A 15,541-nucleotide genomic window follows, 5' to 3' on the forward strand; every position below is an offset into this window, starting at 1 on the left:
AAAACTGTTGTTTCATGAAAGAGTGCCTACTAATGCCAATGATATCTCCCTCTGCAGTGCCTCAAGTTAAAAAAAAATAAAAAAATAAAAAAAAAATAAACTTCCTTTGCCTACAATGAGGCTTATCTACAGGTAGAATAAATATCTCCTACACATGCACCGTTTAGGAGATATTTACGGTACATGCAGCCACGTGACATCACTGGTGCATGCCCTCTGAAGGAACTAATGACCACTCATGCTTTTCCTTCAGAGCCCGGTGCCACGACCGGTGGCTCCCACACCCAAGATGGAAACAAGACAGGTGAAGATGGATGCTATCTCCAGTGATGACATCGCTGGAAGGCTTCGTTTTCAGGTAAGTTTCATATGTGCTAGAATGCGAAGCACATTATGCCTTTGTCTTGCAGGTAAGAAGAAAAAGAAATGCGTGCAGCGATTTACAATCGCTTTAAAACAACCGACAGGTATTCTGCCTTATTCTGTGAAAACCATTAATAAAGTCTGCACTGGGGAAACCTAATACAATGGCAATAAACGGTTTCTCACCAAGACATCAGTTAGGTAATCCACACTGTAGTTCTGTCCAAAGCTCTTAGAATGACCATTCACCGACATGGTATAGTTGTAGTACTTTGAATTCTTCTCCTAGAAAAGATATTGCATGAATTGTATTAATTTTTAGATTCAAGAATCATTGTAAATGCTTTATATTACAATAGTTTAAAAACAAAAGATTACAAATTTACTTTAACCACTTGACCCCCCAGGCCTTTTCTGGCACATTTTGTTTACATGTAACCCTTAAACACACACACACATACCGTACGTACGTACGTACGTACGTACGTACGTACATACATACATACATACATACGTGTATTTTTTTTTTTTTTTTTAAGCAGAGGCCCTAGAGAATAAATTGGTGGGTTTTGCAATTTTTGGCACACTGTGTTAGTGCAGTATTTAGTTCTATTTGTTTCTTTTTATGGAAAAAGAAAAACCCACGATACATAACCCAATTTATTGGTAACATATAAAAAGATGTTATGCTGAGTAAATAGATAAACATGTCAAACTTTAAAATTGTGCATGCAACAGCGATAAATGTACATTTTACTATCCATAGGAGATGCTTTAAAAGCCTGTACAAGTTACAACTTTAAATGGGGGGGGGGGGTGGACTTTACATTTTTTGTTTTACACTGTTGCCTGAATTTCTTCTTTTTTAGCACCTTTATTGCTGTCACAAGGAATGTTAACATGCCTTTTGACAGCAATAGTCAGGCGACATTTACTCTTAATGAAGAGATCTGGGGTCTATAAGACCACAGATACCTCCTCTGGCCTTGAAAAGCATTTGTTCACACCAAGATTTTTAAAAATGGCGCGTTCACATTAGAGTTACCTCCCACTTCTTGTAAAAGCAATCCAGCAGTTTGTTAGCCGCTGGGATTGCTTTTACAAGAGAGCCGACTGTCATCTAAAAAAAAAAAAAAAAAAAAAAAAATGCATCTACGCGCATCATTCCAGTATAACCACTTTCAGTCCAGCGACGTTGGCAAGTGATTAAAGTGGAAACCGGAAACCAGATAAAAAAAAAATGTTTTGGAGAGAGGGTGAAAGACCCCCAATCACTCTTAAAGTGATACTAAAGTCTTTTATTTTTTTAAGTTTTCAATAACAAATTATACTTATCTCCCCTGTGTAGTGGTTTTGCACAGACCAGCCCAGATCCTCCTCTTCTCGAGTCCCTCTTCGGGGGCTCCTGGCCCCTCCCTCCTGTTGAGTGCCCCCACAGCAAGCAGCTTGCCAAGGGGGCACCCAAGCCAAGTCACAGCTCCGTGTGTCCATTCAGACACGGAGCCACAGCACAGCTCATGCACCAAATTTTGGACATGAGTCAAGTGATCAACAATCAATGCAATTCACACTTTGTTCTCATTGTGTACGGGCGGAAGAGGTACCATCACTAAAGTGCATTTAGCCTACTCATCTGCTCGTTGGGTTATAACCTTTCTCCTCTAGCTTTTCCTGCTTCTACTGTCACACAACAGGGTATTCTGCCACTTGAGATCTGCCTTGCAGCTCACAACACTCTCAAATGCGGACCGAGTAAATCAAGACATTGATGAAAATAATTAGATGCAACGGAATGCGCCTAAAGTTTTTTTTTTACTAAATGTAATACTCACCAACCCGAACCAGTAATTCCAGCCAGGAGGCACATGGCCCATTCCACCTGCATCGTCTGCTCCATACTACATAAAGAAACAAAGAATTATATATTAGAAAAGAAAAACAACTATACAATAACCCATATTGCTACATGTGCACCCTGCAGTCTTTGGCCCTTCTTGCAGTGTACGGACATTAGTTTTTTTTTTGTGTGCCCTTTTGTGTGTTTTTATTGAGCTTCAAGTTTCTTTGAGCATAATCACTTTTTTTCCACAAATACTCCTCGGCTATATATATATATATATATATATATATATATATATATATATATATATATATTACAGGTCATTCTCAAAAAATTAGCATATTGTGATAAAGTTCATTATTTTCTGTAATGTACTGATAAACATTAGACTTTTTTATATTTTAGATTCATTACACACAACTGAAGTAGTTCAAGCCTTTTTATTGTTTTAATATTGATGATTTTGGCATACAGCTCATGAAAATCCAAAATTCCTATCTCAAAAAATTAGCATATCATGAAAAGGTTCTCTAAACGAGCTCTTAACCTAATCATCTGAATCAACTAATTAACTCTAAACACCTGCAAAAGATTCCTGAGGCTTTTAAAAACTCCCAGCCTGGTTCATTACTCCAAACCGCAATCATGGGTAAGACTGCCGACCTGACTGCTGTCCAGAAGGCCATCATTAACACCCTCAAGCAAGAGGGTAAGACACAGAAAGAAATTTCTGAACGAATAGGCTGTTCCCAGAGTGCTGTATCAAGGCACCTCAGTGGGAAGTCTGTGGGAAGGAAAAAGTGTGGCAGAAAACGCTGCACAACAAGAAGAGGTGACCAGACCCTGAGGAAGATTGTGGAGAAGGACCGATTCCAGACCTTGGGGGACCTGAGTCTGGAGTAGAAACATCCAGAGCCACCGTGTACAGGCGTGTGCAGGAAATGGGCTACAGGTGCCGCATTCCCCAGGTCAAGCCACTTTTGAACCAGAAACAGCGGCAGAAGCGCCTGACCTGGGCTACAGAGAAGCAACACTGGACTGTTGCTCAGTGGTCCAAAGTACTTTTTTCGGATGAAAGCAAATTTTGCATGTCACTCTGTAATCAAGGTGCCACAGAGTCTGGAGGAAGACTGGGGAGAGGGAAATGCCAAAATGCCTGAAGTCCAGTGTCAAGTACCCACAGTCAGTGATGGTCTGGGGTGCCATGTCAGCTGCTGGTGTTGGTCCACTGTGTTTTATCAAGGGCAGGGTGAATGCAGCTAGCTATCAGGAGATTTTGGAGCACTTCATGCTTCCATCTGCTGAAAAGCTTTATTTTTCAGCACAACCTGGCACCTGCTCACAGTGCCAAAACCACTGGTAAATGGTTTACTGACCATGGTATTACTGTGCTCAATTTGCCTGCCAACTCTCCTGACCTGAACCCCATAGAGAATCTGTGGGATATTGGGAAGAGAAAGTTGAGAGAAGCAAGACCCAACACTCTGGATGAGCTTAAGGCCGCTACCGAAGCATCCTGGGCCTCCATAACACCTCAGCAGTGCCACAGGCTGATTGCCTCCATGCCACGCCGCATTGAAGCAGTCATTTCTGCAAAAGGATTCCCGACCAAGTATTGAGTGCATAACTGAACATAATTATTTAAAGGTTGACTTTTTTTTAATTAAAAACACTTTACTTTTATTGGTCGGATGAAATATGCTAATTTTTTTAGATAGAAATTTTGGGTTTTTATGAGCTGTATGCCAAAATCATCAATATTAAAACAATAAAAAGGCTTGTACTACTTCAGTTGTGTGTAATGAATCTAAAATATATGAAAGTCTAATGTTTATCAGTACATTACAGAAAATAATGAACTTTATCACAATATGCAAATTTTTTGAGAATGACCTGTGTATGTGTAATATATATATATATATATATATATATATATATATATATATATAGTCAAGGTTCTTCGCACATTTTTGGGCACTTGGGCGTCTTTTCTGCTCGAAAGCTCCTCTTAATGCGAGTTTAGGGGGGGGGGGGGGTTCTGCCTGTAAACTTATGAAAAAGCCATAGCGTGCATGGACATATTGGCTAACACTGAGGGGCTTTTCCAGGCAGGGAAAATAAGAGCTCAAAAGCCTATAGGAGCCGCTTCTTTGAGCTGCAGTGTGCATGAGCCCCAAGATAACTTCTAAAGTTTCTTATCTCCCTAAATATGTTCAGAGGCTTAATGGATATAAATGCAGAATGTCTAAAAAAATAAAATAAATCAATGTAGCAGTGTGCAGGATTTTAAAGTCAGTATACAAATGTGTGTTTAAATGTAAAAGGTACAATTGAATGAAAAAAAAAGGAAGAAGAAGGGGGGGGGGGGAGGGGGAGGGGGGGGGGGGGGAGAGACAGCGTGTACCTGATTTAGGTACTTTCCAGCAAAGAAAGTCTGGTAGCCAATGGAATACAGAAGAGCCGGAAAAGCGAATGGCTCCTGGGTCTTTTGCCAGGCTTTGCTGCTGCAGTTCCCTTCTATTGTGTTGTTGACAACATGGTGGTTATGTGGGTATCTTCCAGACAGAATGCTGGCCCTGCTTGGGCAGCACAGAGCACTGGCAACATACTGCAAATAAGAATAAAGGGTAAAAGGTTATACAAGCTGGTAATTATTAAAGTCCTCAATATGTATGCTCACTGTTATATCAGTAAATACATCTCATGAAATAAGCACATGAATTATGATAGCAGCATGAAGTTGGTTTCATACAGATGTAGCTTTATCCAGTAAAGATTTTTCTCTTGGGAATCTATGTTCCTCCACCCCAAACTCACTCATCTATGTCTTTATGGACCTTTCTTTTGTCTACAAAATAAAACAATTATTACGACATGTCAACTCTAATCCATTAGGATACCTCCACTAGTATGACCAAAGAATCCACACCTAAGATGTGGAACAATAGAGGGGCAAAAGTGTAAAAGAATATATAATATATATATATTATACACACACACACACACACATATATATATATATATATATATATATATATATATATATATATATATATATATATATATATATATATGATAAAATGATAATCAAAACGTTAATATTGTTCAACACAAACAACCACACACTATATATTATAAACACTCCTCACTGAAGAATAGGATGAATGATATCACTCAGCCAATGAAGAGCAGTTCGGTACATGGAGTTGAGAGGGGCACCCAATGCAGGCCCCACATGCATTATAGCAATCTATATTTCTAGGAGGTCTCATCCAGGTTTGTGAACTGGTAAACGTATACTGTACAGTACAGGTCTGCAAAGATGGCACCACTTTAAAATGCAGAGCTGGCATGTTTGAAGAGCAGTAGGTGTTTTGTAATTTGTCTGCCATCCCTCACTAAACATTGCATGTGGTTAATGAGGCCAAACCTGAAAAACAGCCTATGTTGCCACCACCTGGCGTGTACGCACACACAGCAGCTGTCTGCACCTTGCACACCATTCGCTGCACAGTGACTGTATCCAGGGATTTCATAAACTAGCTCAAGTTCCGTTTCAATTGGACACATGAGACCATCGATGCCGACCACAAAAAATAAATGAATAAAACAATTTGCCAACAGCATGTGGTCTGTGTTCCTAATAATGACGTTCTTTATTCTAATCTAATCTAGAAATGATTTACATGCAAAACAATGAGACCAAGTCGATCCATGGTGACAGAACTGGCCTAATACAACTGGACAGGTAACGCACTTCCACTATAAGACCCCTTTCACACTGGGGCGTTTTTTCTTCAGTGTTAAAAAAAGTGCCTGTAAGAAGCTGCATCTGTAATCCCAATGTGAAAGCCCGAGTGCTTTCACACTAAAGCGCCTGAAAAATGCCCAAGTGTGAAAGGGGTCTATAATAGAATACTCATCTTAGGGCTCATTCACACCATAGAGAAAATGTGAAAAACTGCGCTATAAACCAACATGTAAATAAACAGTGGAAAATGTCTTAAAATATAAACACAAATACCACATTCGGTGCATGAATGTGAATGTAACCCATGTGATTGTATATTGAATAATGTAAGAGTCCAATTGCCAACAAATAAATGGCAGCAAAAAAGAGAAAAAAAAAGTCTTAATATACGTCAAGAAAAAATGATTCCACAATGACAGAAACGTGAAGAAAAATCTAGGATGACACCAATACCACACGTGTCCCTTCACCAGAAGTACAAGCCTGCTTACCAGAACACAGGCTAGATATGCCTGGAAAACACACTTTACGCCAGGAAGATGGTCACAAGAAATCCGAGCGGATCCAGATCAATCTCGTCAATAGCGACGGCTGGAGGGTTGATGGAAATGATCCGAACGAGTGGAAACGATCACCTCACTCACACCAGATATCTCGTACAGTACCGAGGGAAGAAATACTCGCATAGCATAATATTGTATGCACAAGGTTTAATATGTAAAAAAGTCCCCTGTGACAACGTCTTTGTGAGACGAAACGATCGTCGGGAAGTTGACACACTGACGTTTTTGCCCATAGGACGGGTGTCTGCTTGCCGGCCGGCTGTTTGTTTTTAAATGCGATTTTATTCAGATACCTTTGGGAGTATATCTGACTTTTTTACATATTAAACCTTGTGCATACAATATTATGCTATGCAAGTATTTCTTCCCTCGATTCTGAACGAGATATCTGGTGTGAGTGAGGTGATCGTTTTCACTCGTTCGGATCATTTCCATCAACCCTCCAGCCGTCGCTATTGACGAGATTGATCTGGATCCGCTCGGATTTCTTGTGATCATCTTCCTGGCGTACGACCTAATCCGGATTAAAGTGTGTTTTCCAGGCCTATCTAGCCTGTGTTCTGGTAAGCAGGCTTGTACTTCTGGTGAAGGGACACGTGTGCTATTGGTGTCATCCTAGATTTTTCTTCACGTTTCTGTCATTGTGGAATAATTTTTTCTTGACATATATTAAGACTTTTTTTCTCTTTTTTGCTGCCATTTATTTGTTGGCAATTGGACTCTTACATTATTCAATATACAATCACATGGGTTACATTCACATTCATGCACCGAATGTGGTATTTGTGTTGTTTATATTTTAAGACATTTTCCACTGTTTATTTACATGTTGGTTTATAGCGCAGTCTTTCACATTTTCTCTTGCATAATTATTTGAGTTGTCGCACAATTTTTCACTGCTGCTTTAATTTACAATATTGCATTTACTGCTGGGTTAGATGCATTTTCATTATTTCACTCAATTGTATTGTGTTTAGTCACCATTAGGGAGCGTGGTCTTTTCTCTCTCTTTTCTTCATTTTTTTCTCGTTCACACCATACGTGCATAAAAACTGATGAGAACTGATGAAAAAACTGTGAAGATTTCATTTGCACAGACATCAGTTTCACATCACTTTAACTCTGTTTTCATGCATGTCAGTCATGTGCCCTATTCACACCAATGTTGATGTCAAGTCTTTTTTTTTTCTCCTGTGTAGAAATCTGCACGCAATACCAGTGTTGTGGTGTAAACCGAGCACGCTGAGAACTATTGTTTTTTTGTGCCATTGCAGAAAACAACTGAGGTGTCTGCACCATGGTGTGAACAAGGCCTTAAATGCGGTATAGTAAAAGATCTGTTACGCAACAAGATGTTTTACTCCATACCTCATACAAAAACTGAGCTTAAATACAAAAATAAAAACCACCACAAGCCTTTAATAACAAACATGTCATACTTGCCGCCTCTTCTTTTTGGGGTCCCTGCTGGCGGTCCTGCCACCTCCCCCCTTATAGCAAGCCTCTTGCTATAGGGGTACTTGAGCAGGCTCGCTCCAAAGCCCTGTTTCAGTGAATGGACATGGTTCATTCACACACGCAGCTTGGGCCAGTTCCCCACTTACTCCTTATTGGCACACTGGCTGTGAACGACAGCAGCATGGGGCCAATAGCTCCTGCTGCTTGCTGCTGTGTGAGCCAACGAGGAGATTCAGAAGACGCGAGTGTCACTGCTCTCATACACATCTCTGGATCGAGATGAGGCTTAGGTAAGTATAAGGGGGGCTGGGGAGGGGAGCTGCACACAGAAGGTTTTTTACCTTTATGCATAGAATGCATGAAGGTTAAAAAAAAAAAAAAAAAAATCTGCCTTTAGAAACACTTTAAAACGGCTTATTTCCACAACTGCCGGGTGCTATACAATCATGCAGAGAGTTCCACCAGTTATCGGCACATTATGTCTGGTCATTTCTACATTCCACCTACATTAGCCTGCTAATGTGAATTCAACAACACGTCAGAGAGCTTTCGAATTCTTGTGACCACAAAAAAAAAAAAAAAAAAAAAAAACTCACCGCATTGGTAAAAGTAACACCATGATCTCCAAGCAGTTCTTTAGTCTTTTTCAACGGAGTCTGCAAAAAAAGTATATTATTATTTATGTTTGCACAATTAACAATTTTTTAACCATCATTAAAATATATGTTCATATATTATGCTACAAATAAACATTGCACCATTAAAAACACTCTCCATGTACATAACTTTATCATGAAATAGTCAATAATTCATGCCAGTAAAAATGGAAAACTAAGCCTTGAAAAAAGGTTGATTGTCGTCTGTCACAATCAAAAACCCCCACTCATTAGAACATCAGAAAGTATGCAGTTCCTGACAGCCACAGATCCGTGCAAATCTGCTCTAGAAGTCTGACTCTTATGCCAGCTACAAATGGTTAGAGGCAAATAAACTGAGCGGGTATTAGCCAACTCAGAATAATTAGGACCTTATGGAGATATCACGTCTATTGATAGGCGAGCATAGAAAACACAAAGGGCCAGATTCATGTACAATTCCGGCGGCGTAACGTACCCATTTACGTTACCCCACCGCAAGATTTTAGCGCAAGTGCTTGATTCACAAAGCACTTGCCTGTAAACTTGCGGCAGCGTAAATCCGTCCGGCGCAAGCCCGCCTAATTCAAATGGGGCGTGTATCATTTAAATTAGGCGCGTTCCCACGCCGAACGTACTGCGCATACTCTGTTTTGTAATTTCCCGCCGTGCTTTGCGCGAAAATGAGGTCGCACTGACGTAATTTTTTGAACGGCGACGTGCGTTACGTCCTTTCCTATTCCCGGACGACTTGCGCAAAAAAAAAAATTCTAAATTCGACGCGGGAACAACGGCCATACTTTAACATGGCTAGTCTAAATATAAGCCATTGAAATAGCATCCGTAACCTTACGACGGGAAAAGCCGACGTAAGAGAATGCGACGAGCGCGCGTAGCTTCGTGGATCGCCGTAAACAGCTAATTAGCATACCCGACGCGGAAAACGACGCAAACTCCACCCAGCGGGCGCCGAAGTATTGCATCCTAAGGCGTACGAAGCCGTACGTCTGTCGGATCTTACCCAAATGCCGTCGTATCTTGGTTTGAGGATTCAAACTAAAGATACGATGCGGGAAATTTGAAAATACACCGGCGTATCAGTAGATACGCCGGCGTATTTTATCTGTGAATCTGGCCCAAAGGTTTTATGAAAAAATACAAAATGTATTAAATAAAATTAAAATACAATGATAAAATCATTTGTCCTTATAGAGTGCTGATTACAGAATAGTGCTGGCCACCACTATTTCCGTCTAGTAATTCTGTAATCAGCACTCTATAAGGACAAATGATTTTATCATTGTATTTTAATTTTAATACATTTTGTATTTTTTCCATAAAACCTTTGTGTTTTCTATGCTCCAATTATTTTCCTTCAAATATACAAATGGTTAGAATATTGGCAGGTTCAGCAGGGACCGCCCAGGATTTGAACCATCTATGGTACCCAAGTAGATCCATCGATCAGTCAACTTGGGTACAACGAGCATGTTGGATTTTTCATGCGATTATTGACAGTGGGTATAGCAGCTAGCAATAATCACTGTGTTCTCCCAGAAAGGGGCATCTCCCTGCACCCCCTTGTCAGGAGAACACAATGGCGCTGCAGGAGGGGACCCCCACCCCATAACACTGAATGTGTAGATGGGGAAATCAAGTGACTTTCTTTCCAGCAACCCGTGGCTACAGGAAAAAATGAATAAAAAAAAAAAATCACACCATCTATGGCCAGCTTTCATAATCGAGATAAATGGCGAAAAAAAAATGTCTGTAATGCTTTGTGTACACAAGGCCTTTCCTAAGATCTACTTTAGCTGTTCTTGGATGGATAAATAAAGGGCAATTGAAAAGCTAAAAAACTTTACTGGAGAAAATGCTATTGTAGGTTTCCATCAGTGCTGCTCACATATTTGAGGTCTAGGCACTTTGACTAAGTATTGACAAAGTATTAGTGAAGAGGAAAGAAAAGAAAATTGGGGACTTTATATGAGGCAGCGACTATCCAGATTCACATGCCTCCATCCCTGTTACATATCATAAAGGGGGACTTTATATGAAGCACACAACTAAGAATGAACGAACCAATAGATACACAGTAACATTTAATATTACACACGAGTATATATACACCAAGTATTCCAACATAGTACACAATGGCCCGGATTCACAAAGCACTTGCACCGACGTATCATGAGAGACGCCGCGTAAGTGCAAATATGCGCCGTCGTATCTGTGCGCCGTGCCCACAAAACTAAGATACGCCTAAAAACAGGCTTCATTCCACCGACGTAACTTGCCTACGCTGGCGTAGAGTGGACGCATGTGGCGCTCCAATTGATTTTCTATTCAAATATGCAAATGAGGGAGATATGCCGATTCACGATCATACTAGCGCCCGACGCAGGCTACGACTGGTGCGCGTAAGTTGTACGTATGGTGTAAAGTTATACCCCATAAAGGAGGTGTAACTCAGCAGCATCCATGCAAAGGGCTGCACCAGGGAACACAAGCCGGCGTATTTTACGTTGTACGTGAATATGACTAGGCGTAGGTTACGTTCACACCATAGGCAGTGATCCGGCGTATCTTAGGCAGTTGTTCCGACGTGATTGTGAGCATGCGCACTGAGATGCGCCCACGGGACGGCACATACGCAGTTGGCGATATGTATCTGTCTGGCGCTCGGCCCATCATTTGCATGGGGTCACGCCTCATTAGCATGGCTCACACCCACTTCCACTTACGCCTGAGAAACCCAGCGCAGATTTGGGAGGAAGTGCTTTGTGAATTCAGTGCGTAAAGGAGATACGCTATGGCGGCATAAATATGCGCCAGTGTCTGTGAATCCGGGCCATTATATATAGTATTCCAACATAGTACATATTGTAAATATTTGGTAAGTATACCTGGAAGTAAACATGAACATAGTTAGATATAAAAAAAACGATCATATGTATAGGATCGATTCACGATTCAAAAAAACATTCTAATATTGAACACATAGTTGCTGCGATGTCGCGATGCCGCATTTCGTGGACAACTTCCACCCATCAGGAGTAGATGCAAATTAGGTGCATCTATAATAAAATCTAAAAATGCCAGAATAGTAGAATGATTAGTATAAAGAGAGGGGGAAGAGGAGGGACAACAACTGGATCCTAGCACTCTTACCTACAAGTAAAATATAGATCAAGACTATTGATGATATCAGTAACTGGAGGCACTGTGGGAAAAACATCATCCCCGGGAGCTGAGGTGGTAATATCCACGGCAAAAAGGCGGCACAAACACCTGGAGTTCTACATATATTGGAATGTGGTCCCCGGTTACCAGTTGTGATTTGTAATTGATGCTGTATAATAATAATAATAATAAATCAATGGAGTGATTGCACAACTGATAAAATAAGGGGAAAATAAAGTGTAACCCCACAAGGACATATAACAGTGGCAAGGAAGCCATGTGTAAAGTGATAAAGATTGTGTATCTCACCATAAGCCTTCACACTGACAGCGGGAATGAAATTGTGCAAGTTCATTCCCGCATGTCAGCCCCGACTTCGGGGGCGATTTCGGAGACATCTGTGTGGGTTGCTGCAGATGTCAATGGAAATAGAACCCCGAAATCGCCAATAGTACAGAAACTACTTTAGGGAATCGATGTGGCGCAGCAAATATGTGGGGGGGGGGGGTTGCACCGATTCGGACGCTGCCATTGCCAGAAACTGCCACCAAATTTGACATGCAATTTGACATGTGAAGTAAACGATGGAAACCAAATAGTACCTTAGACTTAGAATAAAAATTATGAACCAGGATAGTGCAGTCTCAGGAGTGTAGAACACAAAGTGTGGACTCGGGATGTGGTATAGGTAAAGGCAATCGGCCTCAGGTAACCACCAACATCACGCTGCAAAGTCAATGGGGAGGCAACGTCAGTGCCTGGGCATCCATTGATGCCCAGCAATTTGCACTCAAACCCTCTCTCGTGGTGCACACAGTTGGAGAAACAGCACATGTCGGCGTGTGGTGCCACAAAGTGACGTCATCTGCTCAGCTTGTGGGCGTTACGTTGATCCGCATCAGGTGCACGCCCCTCCTCCACATCTTATTATAACGGAAGAGGATGGGAAGGCCCCGATGCGGATTGCAGCTCCTGGGGATGGGACAAAAGAAAACCAGAGCCACCTCCAGTACACACCTAAGGATGAACCCCCATATATTAAAAGTATATTGGCAGATGCATGTCCCAGACTAAACAAGTATAAAGTACGTAGTTGTGTGCTTCCATCCCTAACAAAGTATTACTGTCCATCCATTAATGCCAGAAAAAATCTTAAAAAAGGGACTTTTCCCTCCCTTTCACTAGAAATCACATGAGCATGTAATCATTTTTACAGGTAAATATTTTTTTATTTTAGTTACAATTATGTTTTTTCCCACTTCCTGGTTGGGCGAGACAGAGGTGATGTAACCCTGGCCTCACAGATGCATCCAGGGAATGCTACCTCAAATGATGTGCACGGTCACGTTTCAGCACGTTCCAGGAAGTAAAATGGAGTTGGACTAATCTATCCTTATTAAAAAAATAAAATAAAAAAATCCAATCTGTATTCAAAACTATATATATATATATATATATATATATATATATATATATATATATATATATATATATATATATATATATATATATATATATATATATATATATAATCTCCTTTAGTTCCACTTTAAAAAAAAGGAGAAGTTTGCCTTCTGTAACATGCTACACCAGCACCGGCTAGTCACACCACTCATTCACAGAGCCTTTGAGGCTGTCGGCTTGTAGTTCTCAATGAACTACCAGGGTGCTGTTGACCACTCGAGGTAGTTAAAGAGGAAGTAAACCCCAAAAATGTTGCCTGTAAAAAAAAAAAACCTGCGCGCATACTAGCTCATTATGTGGCATTTACCTGGGATTGAAGCCCCTGAAGTCCTCCTCGTTCCCCTCGCCATCTTTCTTCCGAGTTCCTTCTGGGTATCGCCGCTCCGGCATTGTGATTGGCCAGAGCGTCGATGACGTCACACGCATGAAGGAGGGTCGCGGCATTTTCCCATTCAGAAAACCGGCACACTCAGTGCGCCTGCGCCATAGACATCGGTGCAGCGTTTTCTGCAAATATCTCCTTATCCTATGCATTAAGGTGAAATAACATCCGACACTACCGACCCCCCCCCCCCCCCCGAACCCCCGTTTTACTTACCTGAGCCCTTGAAAGTCCCGCGCGCGTCCACGTAAACCTCTTCGGACAGATTGATAGCAGCGCAGTCATTGGCTGGCGCTGCTGTCAATCACAGCGGATGACGCGCCGGGGCGGGGCCGAGTGATACAGTCGGCGGCTATGCCCGCTGCTGTATCACGGGAGTGCGCTCGAAAAAGCTTTCCACCATGCGAGCTCGCTCGCATGAAGGTGGAAAGCTTTTGCGAGGAGGAGCCGAGACAGCCGCCAAGGGACCCCAGAAGACAGGGTTAGGGGACACTCTGTGCAAAACGAGCTGCACAGTGGAGGCAAGTATAACATGTTCGTTATTTAAAAAAAAAAAAAAAAAAGTTTGCCTTTAGTGTTCCTTTAGGATTAAACATTTTTTAAATAATATATTATCTATCTTTATCCACACGTCATGTGTATAAAATGGTTCATTAAAACAATACAGCCATAATGTGATACATATATCCCATATAGGGACAACCATACATACACCTCCTAACAATTTATATGCACTTAAGGATACCAAGAAATGGAGGTGTACGCATTTTGCCAATTGCATACTATAGAAAACAGACACTTGACACCACCTTCACACACAAAGACTACATGTGTAGAGGTTTTTGTGTGTGCAAGAAATACAATATCAGCGGTTCCTCTTATATAACTGGAATATCAATACTGATAAGCACATCACCAAGTTTCAATTCCAGGGCTGGTATACCCATGATAAGTTGGCAAGGGGGCATGGGACCACCTGATGCATCAAAACTAACCTGCATGCCTTTTAGCAACGTAGGTTTGTCTTGAGAGGGCTACTCCCCCTGTCAGTCTTGTCGGCGGACCTGAACGACCGCTCCATGCAACCCTATGGAGCGTCAGAAGTCAGTGGTGAAATGTCCGCTGACATGTGACCTGATCCACTAAAATCAGATGTACGGCGATACGTCTCCATGCCTCCATAGCAGATCGGATGAGATCTGATGAAAACTGAAATGCCGTCTATTTTCATCAGATCTCTCCATTGGAGACAGCGGCGCTCGATAAGCCCCTCCCCACTCAGTGAGCAGAGAGGGACCCGTCATCCGCCAGCGGCAGTGGAGCATAATTTGTGGCACCACAACCAGAAGTGGAGCATAATTTGTGGCACCGCCACCAGCAGTAGAGCATAATTTGTGGCACCGCCACCAGCAGTGGAGCATAATTTGTGGCACCGCCACCAGCAGTGGAGCATAATTTGTGGCACCGCCACCAGCAGTGGAGCATAATTTGTGGCACCGCCACCAGCAGTGGAGCATAATTTGTGGCCCCCCCGACCAGCAGTGGGGTATAATTTGTGGCACCGCGACCAGCAGTGGGGCATAATTTGTGGCACCGCGACCAGCAGTGGGGCATAATTTGTGGCACCGCGACCAGCAGTGGGGCATAATTTGTGGCACCGCGACCAGCAGTGGAGCATAATTTGTGGCACCCCGACCAGCAGTGGGGCATAATTTGTGGCACCCCGACCAGCAGTGGGGCATAATTTGTGGCACCGCCACCAGCAGTGGGGCATAATTTGTGGCACCGCCACCAGCAGTGGGGCATAATTTGTGGCACCGCCTCCAGCAGTGGAGCATAATTTGTGGCACCGCCACCAGCAGTGGAGCATAATTTGTGGCACCGCCACCAGCAGTGGAGCAT

The 15,541-nt window shown here is 42.1% G+C and overlaps 1 protein-coding gene across 1 annotated transcript in view; it reads right to left on the reverse strand.

Annotated features, from left to right (window-relative positions):
- The window catches only part of GNS (glucosamine (N-acetyl)-6-sulfatase), a 51,096-nt gene that overhangs the window by 31,353 nt on the left and 4,202 nt on the right, over positions 1-15,541 (reverse strand). Inside the window, exons 2-5 of the mRNA XM_040344077.1 lie at positions 8,572-8,631; positions 4,608-4,811; positions 2,196-2,261; positions 550-648 (exon numbers count right to left, since the gene is read on the reverse strand). Of these exons, the coding sequence (XP_040200011.1) occupies positions 550-648; positions 2,196-2,261; positions 4,608-4,811; positions 8,572-8,631 (429 nt within the window). The remainder of the gene's footprint in view (positions 1-549; positions 649-2,195; positions 2,262-4,607; positions 4,812-8,571; positions 8,632-15,541) is intronic.

Source organism: Rana temporaria, chromosome 3 (assembly GCF_905171775.1).
Source record: "Rana temporaria chromosome 3, aRanTem1.1, whole genome shotgun sequence".
Lineage (NCBI taxonomy): Eukaryota > Metazoa > Chordata > Amphibia > Anura > Ranidae > Rana > Rana temporaria.